Genomic DNA, 14,187 nt, shown 5'->3' with positions numbered 1-14,187 from the left:
AGTAATGCCGAACGTTCGAGATTACCCGACATGCAGCGTTCGCCTTTACCCCACCGGGTCGAAATAAATAAAATGGAAAAAATATTTTAAGTTATAAAACTTTTACCAAATGCGTCATTGTCATTTGAATGGTTTAGTATGTAAGTTTCCCACTATGTAAAGGTTAAATAACTATTTTCAATAGAAATAAATCTACACCAAGTTCAATTTATCAAAAAATTACATCGAAAACATTGAAAATATTAAAATTGACATACCTTGCAAAGTACGTGCGTCCGCGTCTCCCGTGTCGTTGACTGGCACTGGTGGTGGCGTGATCTTTGAGTTACCGGCGAGTGATATACGGCTATATCTTTCTAACATATTAAAACTATTGGGTTCGGATTTACCCCGCGTTCGCATTTACCCCACTTTCCCCTACGTGTATATCGAGTACAAACAGTTACCCATAAACAGTCATGTGGCGTGTCGTAGATCTCAATATATAAAGAAGGCCTCAGCTTGTCCCCCTCAGTAGGTATAAGATAACTATGCTAGTTCTATATCTAGTTACATACTTACTACAAAAAATCCATGAGTATAATTACTTTGCGTCCGCTCACCTCGTCCTCGTGGTACCAGAATATGTAGGCGGGCGGCTCCGGGGAGAACTGGATGAGGCAGGTGAGGTTGATGGTGGAGCCCATGTCCACGTGCAGGTCCGGCCCGCCCAGGATACGAGCTGATGGCACTGTAACATATGGGCACCATCTCGTGTTACGTCACAATCACATGCTCAATGTTGTCAGATCATATTTAGTAGTTTGTATCACATGTAAAGCTTAAATTTTCTTCAAGAGTAAAACAGTTGTAATTAAAAACATTAAGAGGTTGCATTTTTTAGATTCTCTGTTCACGAAAAAAGTTCGTCACTTCGTTGTGAAAAATAGTTAAAAAGTTCGTCACTATGAGGTCAGACTCAGATCCAAGTTGTGCCTGTAGTTGCAAGATTGAAGCTCCGCATGTATGTAACATATTTAAAAACGATATAATAATGTATGACGCTATATGGTCATGTATGTATGAGTCGGGAGACCTTGCTAGATGCTTTAATTCAAGAAAGCGATACATTATGCAGTCGGGAGCAGGCGACAGGAGGTCGGGCCGAGGTTACGCTGACACATTTTTAGTTCCATGCCCTCATTACACTCAGTTGTGTGTTGTTCAGTCACTACATTTCAAGTGCACGCTCCCTTCGCTTAACCCTGAACATATGCGTTAGTTGTATTTATTCCAGACTAGTTTCTGCCAGCGGTTTCGCCGGCGTTCCCGTGGAATAAAAAGTAGTAAGAACCTTGCCTGTACCCTGTCCAAAATTTCATTCCCACCCTTTCAGCCATTTTGACATGATTGAGTTACAAACATACACACAAAGTCAAAAACTTTTGCATTTATAATATTAGTAAGATATAAATGGTGGATAGGGTAAGTAGATTGGACGGAATCACGTCCCAATCAAGTTATGCTGAGAAATCTATACATATAATAAAATCGTAGAAAAGTGCTGTCTGTACATTGAAATTAAAAATAAAAAAAATAGCAGGGGTTATTGTTATGTCGATGTCGAACCCAAAAATGTAATTAACTTTTTTTTTGTCTGTTTGTCTGTTTGTCTGTTTATCTGTTTATCTGTTTGTCTGTTTGTCTGTTTGTCTGTGTGTCTATGCGCGCTAATCTCAGAAACGGCTCATCCGAGTTGGATGCGGTTTTCACGAATATATTGTGGGATGCTTAAATTTACATTTAGTGTTTGTTTCATGTCAATCGGTTCATAAATAAAAAAGTTATGTCAAATTAAAGAATCACATCGAACATTCTATGCTTATACCATTAATCTCCGCAACTATTTGACGGATTTGGTTGAAATTTGGTACAGATATATAGTTTAGAACCTTAGAAAGGACATAGGATAGTTTTATTTCAAAAATCAAAAAATAAAAATAGAAATAGATTGCGCTATGGTTTTGTTACATTCATTTGGTTGGGTATCGGCCGAGCGCTTCGGTACTATCGTAGAAAAAGTGTATTATCAGTCGTATGATTATTTGTCTGTAGTGGTCCTGCTGTTTCGTATATTCTGAATAAATTGGTTTTGTTGTATTTGTCAATTAATAAGTTTATTTGTTGGGTTTTTCTGGTTTTCTGGTTAAATTATTTAACGTAGGTTTAGTTTGATATCGATTATTAGTAGTTACTGTAGTTAGTTTTTTAATAAAATTGTAAGTCTAATTTATTAATTAATTAGATAGATTAGATTTAAGTCGTTTCTTTTAAATTATTTAGTTTAAGCTTGGTTATTATAGCATAGAGGATAGGTTGTAATATAATTTCTTTTTTAATTGTTATAAATTCGTTATTCGTAGCTTTCTTTAGTTTTAAGTTAGTTTTCATCTTAAGTTCGGAAAGATTATAATATTTCTTTAGTTTAAGTCCGTTTTTAAACAATTTTTTCAATGCCCTAAGTGAGTATACATCTATTAAATTCAAACGCAGAGCTCATTATGTTGATTTTTGAAAAGTTCCCTGGAATATCTTCTACGTCTCATTTTTGAAGAGATTCCGCGAGATTGGGAACTATGTGGTTAAAACCAAAAATTTGCCGGAAGTCACTATTCCACGCGAACGAAGTCGCGGGCAAAAGCTAGTATAGATATATATTACAACGGTTTTGTGGGGCTTAGTATATTATAATGTAATCTATATGGAAAAGGAATAAATAAATAAATAATAAATATGTTCCACGATATACTGTCATGTTACAACGGTAACTTGTTGCATACTAAATATTTAACATATCTTTGGTAGTTAGTCAGTCATACAAATATGAAATAAGTTAGATGGTCAGTGGTCACTGCGTGGTGGTTGATATTGGAGCTCAGGTGACACATATTTCGATATACATGCACATCCCGGAAAGTTTAACATTACTAGCGAATTGGTACCAAAAGTTCTGAAGAAATTATATATTGTTAGAATTATACACACAAAGTTCAATTAAAATTTACATAGAACAAGAGGTATCTACCGATGATCCAGGGCGGATATTGCAAAGGCTAGTAAATCAGAGGAATAAAGAGGGAGAGTTGAAGTCGAACGTTAAAAACTCGCGCAATGTATCATCTATCATATTATTTTAAAGTCAGCCGTCAGCCGTCGGCGTCGGCGGCGAGGAAATAGCTTCTCACCGAGAGAGTTATTGAATTTCCAATTTTTCGCGAGGAATTTTATTTTATTTGTGCGGGTGGTAGGTGTCGCGGCGCCGCCCAGACCGCCCCGGGCAAACAAAATGTCAACTTCAAAAACAAAACGAACAATCGATATCTAATACACACTTTTTATTCTCATTAGTCTCGTGGAATTCAGTTAGTTCATCACGATTTTGGATCGTTTAAGTAACAAGATAATAGGGTCAGAGTGATGACCAACAGACTCCTGCCATTCTGCCTAGCTCTCAATATATCGTAGCTCGCTTCGCGTCACGAGGCTATACCATCATCTATCATTAAAACTTTAATTAGCTAATACTTTTGGAATACTAAGTAGCTTAGCAGCACAATATCTATCGAACCGACATTTTACACAGTCGATTGTGCACTTTACCTCTTTGGGGGAGGGATACAAATAGCTTGGCTTGCGGTTGGGCGACAAACGCGCTCGTTTTGCAAATTCCTCGTTATTAAATCTCGTGACCGTAAAAACAAGGTGAAGTAGGTTTTCTTCACGCTCCCTGTACCCGCCGCCCCGCGCCCCGCACACCGCCCTCACCCGCGCGCTCGCCAGAGTCACAGTTTACACGTCTCTATCGCCTTGTTCCTGTTTACTTAACATTTGATGCATTCGGTATTTTGTTCCAATAGTTTATATATCCTGAAGTGATCAGGTTGGATTAATTGTATATAATTTAATTTGCGATTATCGTAATGGAGTTTGGAAATGTGCTCAGCAATATCACTACTATTTTCCATCTGACAATATCACTATCACTACTCTTTTCCAGAAGTGCAACTGAAAATACCGAAATTCAGTCGGATTACCGTAAGTGACATGAAGGCACGGCAGTAAGGGACAGACATTACGTATTTATTTCCTTCTGGAATTCCAGCTTCATTCCGTATGTCGTCCCTTTATGGGCGGTACGACATTCCGGCCGTTTCGAGAGCAACGCCGAAGTGGCCGAGAGGCTTAGTAAAAAATGAATGGGATAAAGTAGAGGAGTAATTGAAATCGACCGCCACGGCCACGCCCGGACCTCGAGCCAGTCCTGCATCAACTTCGGGCGCAACTCTTTGAACATTGATCATAGTAGTACCGTACTAAGGACGTTTTATTCCTACCAGTTAGTATATTCCCCCGCGACAAACAACCGATTTACGACATGCGCGGTAACCGAATAAACATCCCTAGGGAACATACACTTTAAAATTTTCATGGAGTTAAAATAATACGTTGATCCAGTAATAAATGAAGATGTTTACAATAACTTGCAGTAAATAGATGTTTTCTTACGTAATTTTCGTATAAAAGACATCAACGCGTTACATGTTGTCTGATCGTGGTTTACTCTCGCTTTGCATTTGGTTTCTTTTTCTTATGTAGACTTCCAAAATAGAAAAAAGCACACAAAACGTTTTCTTTCAAATGCATGGTTAAAATTGTATCTATTAGCTACCAGCAATGTTGATTCCATTTGGAAAATAGAAGGAAAAGAAAGACAACAGAGCTAAAGAATGGTAACAAATCAGAATTTAAGTGGAGGAGAGACGTGATTCAAATGAGTGGTGTCACGGCTCTGAAGTAATACATGTTCAGGAGTGGCGCCCTCTGCCTGGGTGTGACAGAGACTAATGATGTTTTAGCGCTCGCTGTTCACTCGGCGATAGTCTAGGTACCCAACGCTAGCTGACTAGCTCCCGTTACGTTAAGTACTAAGTATCTGCAAGTTGAGAGCGTCAACTTGCTGGAGAGTAGAATGACTGATGAGACGGATAACTTCCTTTACTTCCATATATAGTATGTGCATTTCTTTTATATGCATTTAAATTACTTATTCTACTGGGTGTGAATAAAACTGGTACCGTATTTAGTTAGTAAGGGATGGTTACTAAGTCAAATTGTTTTTATGAGTAAAAAAATATGTTTTATACAGGTTGATAATCTTTCAATTACTGATCATACTAATTAAGTGTAATTTGCTAGTGTAGTTTCTAAGACATATCTTAATGTATCGTTCCAAAATATTATTTTATTACTTAGTAAAACTGAGAATAATTTGCAGACTCTGTGTGACCTACATTTGACGACCGAGATACTGCGGCGATCGCTTAAAAAACTACATCACGACCACATAAATCATGTTTTAGGGAAAGAAACAGTTTGACCGACACATATTGGAAGAGGCTGCAACTATGGCTAGTGGGTTGGTCCATTCGTATTTACATTATACATATAGTACATACGTAACAAAAAACATGTTTTTGAAAAGAGTAACGATGGAGTTTCTTCTCCATTTGGAGCTATATTTTATAGAATAAGGACTTAGCTTCACGGACAATTCAATTTTACGTTTCAAAAGTGCCTAAATAAGGATTAATTGAAATAAATGTTTCGATTTTGACTTTGATGTTATATTTTATTTTTCTATTTATATTTCTGATTTTGTATATTATTGGGTAGACAAAGCAAAAGTCTGCAAAGATGATATAAATGAAGTAATTCTAAAATTGTAAATACTTTTTTTAACATAAAAAAATATTGTTATAAAGATTAGATATTAAGGCTCACAGTTGCTTATATATAGCGATCCTGACGACGCACCGCGTGCGCGGGCTGGTGACTGCTGCGTGCGACGTTCATTCCGTCTGCGAGTGATTTATACCGAGTCGATTGCGTTACGCAGCGCGTTTTACCTGCTTGTAATGTTGTACTGCGCTAAAAAGTTAATTTTATGACTTTGCTAGTCTATTTTATGAGTTTACACAATGAACACACGATGTGCAGCTAGCACTGTTAGCCACTGCAGGTGAGCAGTATATCTACTTCATTTTTAATCCCTTTTTAGTCTAGTGGTTAGGACTCGACTGCGTGTTGTTGATCCCAGGTTTGGGTAAAAACTGTATAAGAATTACAGATTAATTATAGTATATTGTGCTAAAAATCTCTTTGAAATCGATAAGAGGACATTTGAAGAGTTTAATTACGTTTTTTTGAGTAAAATAATATGAAGCATCTCCTGATATACATAATACATATAGCATATCTTAAGCTATATACATAATTATTATATTAGTTTAGCAATTCTGTTAGGAATGCGAACAGGCTCCAGATATTAGTACCAGGCGCGACATTCCCCGCAGCCGACAGATCGCGAACACGACGCTTCCATAATCTTCTCACCTGAACCTAAGTACTACAAGACCTATGTAACTGTGACGATATACGAATTATCGTTCTTGTAATCATAGAAAAGTAAATAAAGTCATTTTGAGTAGGAAGTTGAAGGTGACGGTTGCTATAATGTCTGTGCTTAACAGGCGGGTTTAAGTTTGCAGTAGTTTTAAGATTGCAGTTTATAAGGTTCAAGTTTATCAAAGAGCGCTACTGACCACTCTTACAACACCCGCGGTGAGAGTAGGGATATTGATTAAAGTATTTCACTATAGTCAACACACGGCATCTCTTGAACAATGACTTGAACAGTGTATGATACATATAAATAAATGACCAATGTTCTTTACCACACTATTTTATGGCATCATGGTGGAGTCTACATCCACACAGACCACACAGCCTCAATAGAGGCTCTTGATAATATGGAGCTGGAGTGCAGCACTCGATGGCGACGGAAAATAAATTGCTTATTTTTGCAGCGAAGCTTTGTGCCGCCATATTGGACGTGTAGTACCCTGTAATGACGCAGGTCTCGGCGTCTGACACCATCCTCAATGACCGACATCTTTTATAATTAAACTAGCTTACTCCTGCTTCACACGGGTGGTAAGTCAACCTATAGCCAAAGAAATCACAAAAATGAATAAGTTATTTTAATGTCGTTAGTCAACATAATTCAGAAACCACGAAAAGAAATCACACCAGCCACCACGTATAGCAGATGTTAGTAAAACCACACCAAATTATTAGCACACGTCGATTGTTAGACACTTCACACACACATCATTGGTTCAGGCCACTCTGAAATCGCTGTTCTAATAACCGTGTATTGGAACTGTCCCCTAACACAGTTTCACCCTTTGTTTATTCATTTAAAGAACTTTGTTAGAAGCCATATGCCCCCAACAATAACGACACCAGACTGTCATTTAGAATGTTCCAATACGGTATTGTCAATGCTTGCAATAAGATGGACCTGTACTATATAGTTGATAGAAGCTGATCAGTAACAGTTAATTGTGATAATTGGGCCATCGGCAATCGCACTCACACAACTAAACACAACGCCAGTTGTTTGACGTCGGTTTTCTGTGAGGCCGTGGTATCACTTCAGTCGAGCGGCCCATTTGTGCCGAAGCATGGCTCTCACATATTTATCAGTTCTTGGTTAGTGGGCCACACACGCAAACACACACGCACACACACACACACACACACACACACACCTGCATCGGAAAACATCCGCTGGTAGATCTCGTCGCAATCTGCAGGAACACAACAGTACACGTTAATAAGTTCGTTAGTTTTACTAAATAGGTACATTCCATTGGTACCGTGGTACAAAGTTGTATGCAGTGACTAGTCTGGTGCATACTGCCTCATGTTGTTACACTACTATCTTTTAATTTTCTGTGTTGATAAGGAAAATCTATCGATGTTGTCACTTATGGACTTGATGTGAAAGACTTTCGTCTTTCAACCTCACCATGACTTTCAGCAGTCTTTCAGACTGCTGCCTTTTTTTTGGTGGAAAATCATCCAATTCCTTCTTAAGCTATCTACGTGCTCCTGATTCATTATATGATATGACTCAACTTACAAAACTCATGGCATATTGAATTAATTTTAACATTTAAGGAAGTTTTTCCTTAAAAGCAAGCATTGTCTTGTTCTCTTTCTTATTTTTCTAACTGTTATTTTTTAGTTAAATTTACTAGACTTACTCGGTTAGATATGTAGTAGTGCAATAATTCTATTCTAAATGAAACGTTTAGTGGAGACAGCGAGAGTGGGACTGATCTCGCAAAGCGATGCGATGCGGTGACGTAGGACTTAAACAGTTATCAATATGAGGAATAGATGTATGTACGAGTGCGAGATAATCCTGGTTCGTAGGCGGGTGTAGTGGCACGCCACTCGCGCCAGTGCAGTTGGCGAGTGTCCAGCGCCAGTGACTAGTGGAGCGCGAGGCCTCGCACTGCTGACCATTGGCTAAGTAACCGAGAGCTAACGCGCGCGTTTCAAACGGATCGCATTAAATACTGTTTCATATAGCTACATGTATTTATATCATCTACTTATAGAAGTATCTGTACTAATCGTTTAAGTTTAAATTATCCTTCTCTAATGTTTAGTATGTTTCCGATGTTTTTAATTATATTAGGACGATGATGTTTATGTTATGACGTGAAAATCGTATCTGCTGCGTAAATAATTGTCAATTTATTGACTCAGTCAGAATCGAAAAGCAATTTCAGTTTCGGATTTCAAATAAAAATTCAAAGTACCTGTTGCTAATGTTGCACATTGCGCGTTTGATATGTTGCATAGTTACAATACTCAGTTTGAGCCTAAAATTTGCGATCTTTTAGTTTGTTTAACGAACGTTGTATATTTTGTCTGACCTTGTATTATTTCGTAATGAATGTTAAACTCTGTAGCAAAGTCGTGGACGGTCATACAGCATCCCGCTTTTATCTCCGGATTTACAACAAATTGATGTTTTGGGCGCGTGAGCTACCCGATTAATTCAAAGCACGCCCATTCGCTCCAATAAATATGTTAAAATGTTCCGTGACAATGGCTCGATGCCGATTTCGCTTCGCATTTTCGAGTCGGCAGCGTTTGTTCAAATTGTTCGCGCTTTCCCGCGCCCTGCACCCCGCCCTCTCCTCTCTCGATTAACTCCACTGGTCTGAGGTACGGAGATTAGACAGTGGCGAAGAGCAGAACAAGATGAAGTAAGACTCACCGACAACATGCAGTGTGACGAAGAAGGAGCGCACGGGCTGCGTGGACACCTGGCACTCGTAGACGCCGGCGTCGCGCTGCTGCGCCCACTTGATGTGCAGCGTCCAGTCGTCCGTCTGCGGCGAGTGCGTCGCCTGGAACCGCTGGTCCGACGTGTACGTGTAGCCGCCCACCGTCAGGATGTGCAGGTCGCGGTGCCGGATCCACGACACCTGGAACATATTAAAGTCCTTGTTAAAAATACTTAATGACGTTCAAATCAAACCTTCCTGGAAGAGAGTAGCTTATTACTCGATTATTCTGAAGTTCCCTAAATACGAAGCCGGAGATCACTCAAGGAATTCAATTTAGAGAGGCTCGTTGTGATTGTTGCGATTTCCCTTAGAAGTGTCGGTGCGCGCCGCTGCAGATATATTTATACGTATTATAGACATCCGTGAAAGCTACAAAAGTGTTTCGGCAGTGTGGCGGCATTTATCACCCTCAAACGTTGTGAAACCGAGCCCGATCACTCAGCAAAGGCGTTATTGAATGTGAACTCTCAAAGCGGCGCCTCGCGGAGCCCCGGGCCCCGCCGAGCTGTGCAGGGGCCAGGGGCCCGTTTGAAGTATATTTTGGCATTAATATTCGTCGGCGGTTGTTTTAGGCGCGGCGGCCATTGGCATGCAAATCAGCCGTCTCTATGAAAATTGCGAACGGCTCTTTATTACTCATTCCTTTTATTTACTGTTGGCATGTAGAGCTCCCGGTTTCAGCTCTTTAATTATCTCGGGTGCGTTCAAACTCCACGTTTTTTACTTAATTTACCCATTGAAAGCCCTAGTTCATTTAGACCAGGCTTGTCTGATTGTATGATTTTTTCTTATTTGCTTATCTGAGTGAACCAGATTGTATTAACTGGACGTTAAGGGTTTCTGATCTGACAGTCAATGTAGTGACGTCACGAACTGTTTCGTCTCTACTAATAAAGTTTACTAATGATTTATGCATATATTTCTTACTATATACGACGAGTCATGTGTGTACCAACTCAGATCCACTTTGCAGAATCTATATTATGAAGGGCGAGAGTTGAGGGTGGGTAGTGGTGTGCTACTAGAATGTAAATGACACCGAAAGGGTTAATAGTGTGTTAGCGTGGCTTAATCAGCTTAGCCGGGTATAGAAGCGGTGGCCGATGTTGGGTACTAGAGCACGACGCATGGTCGACAAACGTCGCTAACAATTATGTCATAGCGAGGACTTCTCATATTACTCTGATATAAGAAATAATGTTTTCACATATTAATTATTTTATTCAAACTTTAAATATTTATTTTAATCATTACATATTTTATACATTCACTGCAGAAAAATTTAAAGAGTTAGGTTGCCAACAGAAAGTAACGGTGTTCTTTCGAAGATGAATGATCAAGAACGGCAACATAGTAGATCATTATAAGTAAGGTGACACTTGCAGCACTTTATAGAGTGTACACTGTACAGTGTGAACTTATGATACCCAGCCATAGAGCCAAGCAGGGAGGCAGACCGAGCTTGTCAGTTGAATGCTAACATGTGGGAGCGAGTGGCGGCGTGTTTGCTCTGCATTCGTTTGTTATTCACGTCGCGGCCCGCGGGCGCCGCGGCTTGATAAACCACGCTGCACACCGCTCTCTATCTCCTCAGCGTTTGTTGTTTCACATAACACTCGCATATTCTACATATCAAGGTTGAAGATTAAGATATAATGGCGATTAGCTCGAAAAGGTTATCGTGGTTTGGCGTATCCTTGTAGTAGAACATGTAATGTAGTACAGCTGAGTACATATATACATTAAAAACGTTGCAATTTTATGTGCAATCTTTAACTCCTTTGCTATTCATTAAAATTAATCTATCAATGTTGATAGGTTACATATAACAGCGATGTGATTAATATATAACATATAGTGTAAGTACTTAGATACATAAAATACATATTGGCGAAATGTCTTCTCTGTGGTTTGTTAACAAAAAAATGTGGCTTTACTTAAGTACATGAACCACAACGACAGATACGTGACGAGTTTGACTGAGTATATACACTCGACAGTCCGTAGTCTCAAATTATGCACACATCTATGTGGTTGGGAATCATCTTAAAATTTACGTTTTGGGCGCGACCCGTATAGTTTGCGCGCGATATGTTGATAGCCTTGTAAATTGAGTGGCACATGACAAACTAAATTACTTCCTAAGTAGAGTGAGGTAATCAGACCCCCTCCACTGCCCCGCCCCCATAGCACCGGACACCGCATCGCTTTCATTTAGTTTAGATGCCTCTAATTCCTGGCTTCATAAAGGATCAACTATTTGCATGACATTCCTGACAGTGATTACGAGTCCCTAGCGATGCAGATCGTAACGGACGATGAAATTATAATAATATTGAATGTCATCGTATTTGGCTGTACTTCTGCTAAGAATAGTACCAGCAATCCTCGTTGGTCGAGTAGTCGCAAGTAAGTCTATCGGACAAGGAGTCCTGGGTTCGATTCTCGGGTCGGGCAAACTATCGCTGGGCTTTTTTCGGATTTTCGAAAATTTCTCAATAGTAGCACGCAGTCGGAATTGTGCCCAGACACGAATGGTGAAAAGTGGGTGTATATTGTATAGCGGCATTGCCGTAATGTGCACCTTTGCCTACTCCTTCTGGGAAAAAAAGGCGTGACGTTGTTGTTGTTTGCAGTACCAGCAATCTTTAGTATTAAGATACTGAAGCGGCAGAAAAACGTTAGCCACATCACAGTCACAGGTGTTACAAAGTCACAGCTAAATGGGTGTACTTTAGTCCCTTGTTTTATATGTATAACTTCAGAGCCCCGTCGAGTTGGGAACAAACTGAACAGGGAACCCTATCGTTAAAGTAACAAGCCAAAATACACACAACTCGTGTAAGTGTTAAAAGATTAAAAGTTGCGAAGTGATAGGTCGGTGTCAGAGTCGGCTCTCGGCTGATAAGAGAGGGTGACTGCGGAGACTCGACCTGTAATGTGCGCCCTTTGCATATCTACGATCTGTGTGTGCTACAGTTCCGATATATTCGAATACTTTGTATTACGGTTGTGAGCGGCTTGTGATACCAACATACTCAATTTTTGTGAGAGTGCCACAATCGCCACTGATAACAGCCACTGGTACCACTCCAGTGTTGATAAAATCGTTCTGTATTATTGTTTAGACTTACTTCTTCGCTGTATAATAACTGCGTTCCACGGCATGTGCTTTCTGAAGTCGGATAAACATATCTCGTTATTGTACTTTAATAACAGTTTTGTGAAAACGTGTACCACAGTGACATTAGAAGTGATATTAGCATGTAACAGATATACATATTTTTCTTCAATGGTACTAGAGAGATATACATAATATGTATTGGCGTCGCAATAATATTGCCACCACGTCGTATGATAAAATATTTTTTGTGCCAGTACTTATCAAGGACAACTAACACTATCTACAAAAACACATATATATGTAATTGTCTTTCTGTTCTGTAACATTGTGAGTTCCTTTATGGTTTGTGCGCTAGGCGCGGGCCGCGAGGCTTAGGCTATGGCTACATCGTGTTGCGGTAATCGACTTACTTCCGCTTCCGCTATGTCCGGTCTGATAACTGTGCAACACATTTATTTTGGATCCACGTACATATGTCGTTCCATTGCTAAGCCGTAACTTATGTACGATATCAGCATACTTTTGCAATTTTAGCATTTTTTCATACATAATACAATCAAATAATAGATTTTAATCTTGATTTATCAAGATTATTTGAGCACAATTTTAGACTTGTATAGTAAAATGTACATTATTTTTCATTTCAAAGTGAAGACAGGCGCGTGTTGCTTTATAAAAGAAATATAAACGTGATTGGCACGTGACACATACCGCTACACACGAGCCTGTCCTCCGTCCTCCGTACCCAGTGTCACTGTATCGGGAGGAACGTTTGTACAGCTCATTGCGCATGCAAAGTGTCCTGTAAACACATAACTGAGTAGTTTACAACCTCGTTTGCATCTTGCACGCGCTAAGATGGCCGCTCTCCCGCTACGAGACTACGAAACTCCGACCTACCGAAGCGGCTACGAAACTGCTACGCCGTAGTACTGCTACGGGTGCCATTGTATTTCTGTATAATTATTTTGGACTGATACTGGTTAAATTACAGTTCATTGGTTTAAACTAATTAGTTACAATTAGAAACGCTGACAGAAGAGTTTGCAAATTTAAAGAATGTAGTCGAGTTCAAAATTCTAACCAAAAACAAAAGCAATAAATAATGATTGTTCGTGGTTTCATTAAGTACAAGAATTACGATGGAACATTAATTGTATTTAAAAAGATCAACGTGTAACGATTTGTTGTTAGTTTATTGCAAATTAATTGAAATTCTGTGTGAGACCTAGGCTTAATAGGGATTATGGGCGCAGGTTATGTACTCGTATGTATGAGTGACTGGTTAGGTTGGTTATTGTTATCGCTGACCATCAGTCAGAGTCTTACGCCTACCAAGTACAGGCTCGCAACAGAAAAACACAATCTAAATAAAACCCCCTTTATTAATATTAATTGTAGGATTCCTGTTTCAAGCTCGGCGTAGCTAGTCTGGTAGTTGATGATCACGAACTGTTGATACTGAATCTGTCAGCACCGAAGATTAGCGTTACTGCAAAACAAGCCTTACGGAACTAACATAGTGCGAAGCTCGCGATGTATTTGTATCGGCCGTTCCACAGATAAATCACTGAGTAGGCTTCATTCTGTTAACGCGGCTGCGATTAAAGGCTGCGTTAACAGAACGCTCCGGCTAACACATAAAGTAGATGCAATGGTGTATCGGCACGATACTTGCTGGACTGTGTTTTAGCGGGATTGTCGACTGTTCAACATTGTGGCCACTTTATATAGATGGTGTAGCTTGATAGAAGGTGAGTTCAGCCTAACGTCCTGGTAATTAACCTCCATATTGCTTCATGCTCCGATAAA

At 39.5% G+C, this 14,187-nt stretch overlaps 1 protein-coding gene across 7 annotated transcripts in view; it reads right to left on the bottom strand.

The window, feature by feature from the left end:
* Positions 1-14,187, bottom strand: part of LOC118277563 (zwei Ig domain protein zig-8-like) — a 260,266-nt gene that overhangs the window by 5,360 nt on the left and 240,719 nt on the right. For 2 of the 7 annotated variants that reach the window (XM_050698538.1, XM_050698537.1), the window contains exons 4-6: positions 9,179-9,389; positions 7,653-7,691; positions 588-730 (exon numbers count right to left, since the gene is read on the bottom strand). In XM_050698538.1, coding sequence (XP_050554495.1) covers positions 588-730; positions 7,653-7,691; positions 9,179-9,389 — 393 coding nt within the window. The remainder of the gene's footprint in view (positions 1-587; positions 731-7,652; positions 7,692-9,178; positions 9,390-14,187) is intronic. The other 5 variants (XM_050698540.1, XM_050698539.1, XM_050698542.1 and 2 more) reach the window with 3 other exon arrangements.

The sequence above is a fragment of the Spodoptera frugiperda genome, chromosome 15 (assembly GCF_023101765.2).
Source record: "Spodoptera frugiperda isolate SF20-4 chromosome 15, AGI-APGP_CSIRO_Sfru_2.0, whole genome shotgun sequence".
Lineage (NCBI taxonomy): Eukaryota > Metazoa > Arthropoda > Insecta > Lepidoptera > Noctuidae > Spodoptera > Spodoptera frugiperda.
This window is presented reverse-complemented; position numbering and strand designations above follow the sequence as displayed.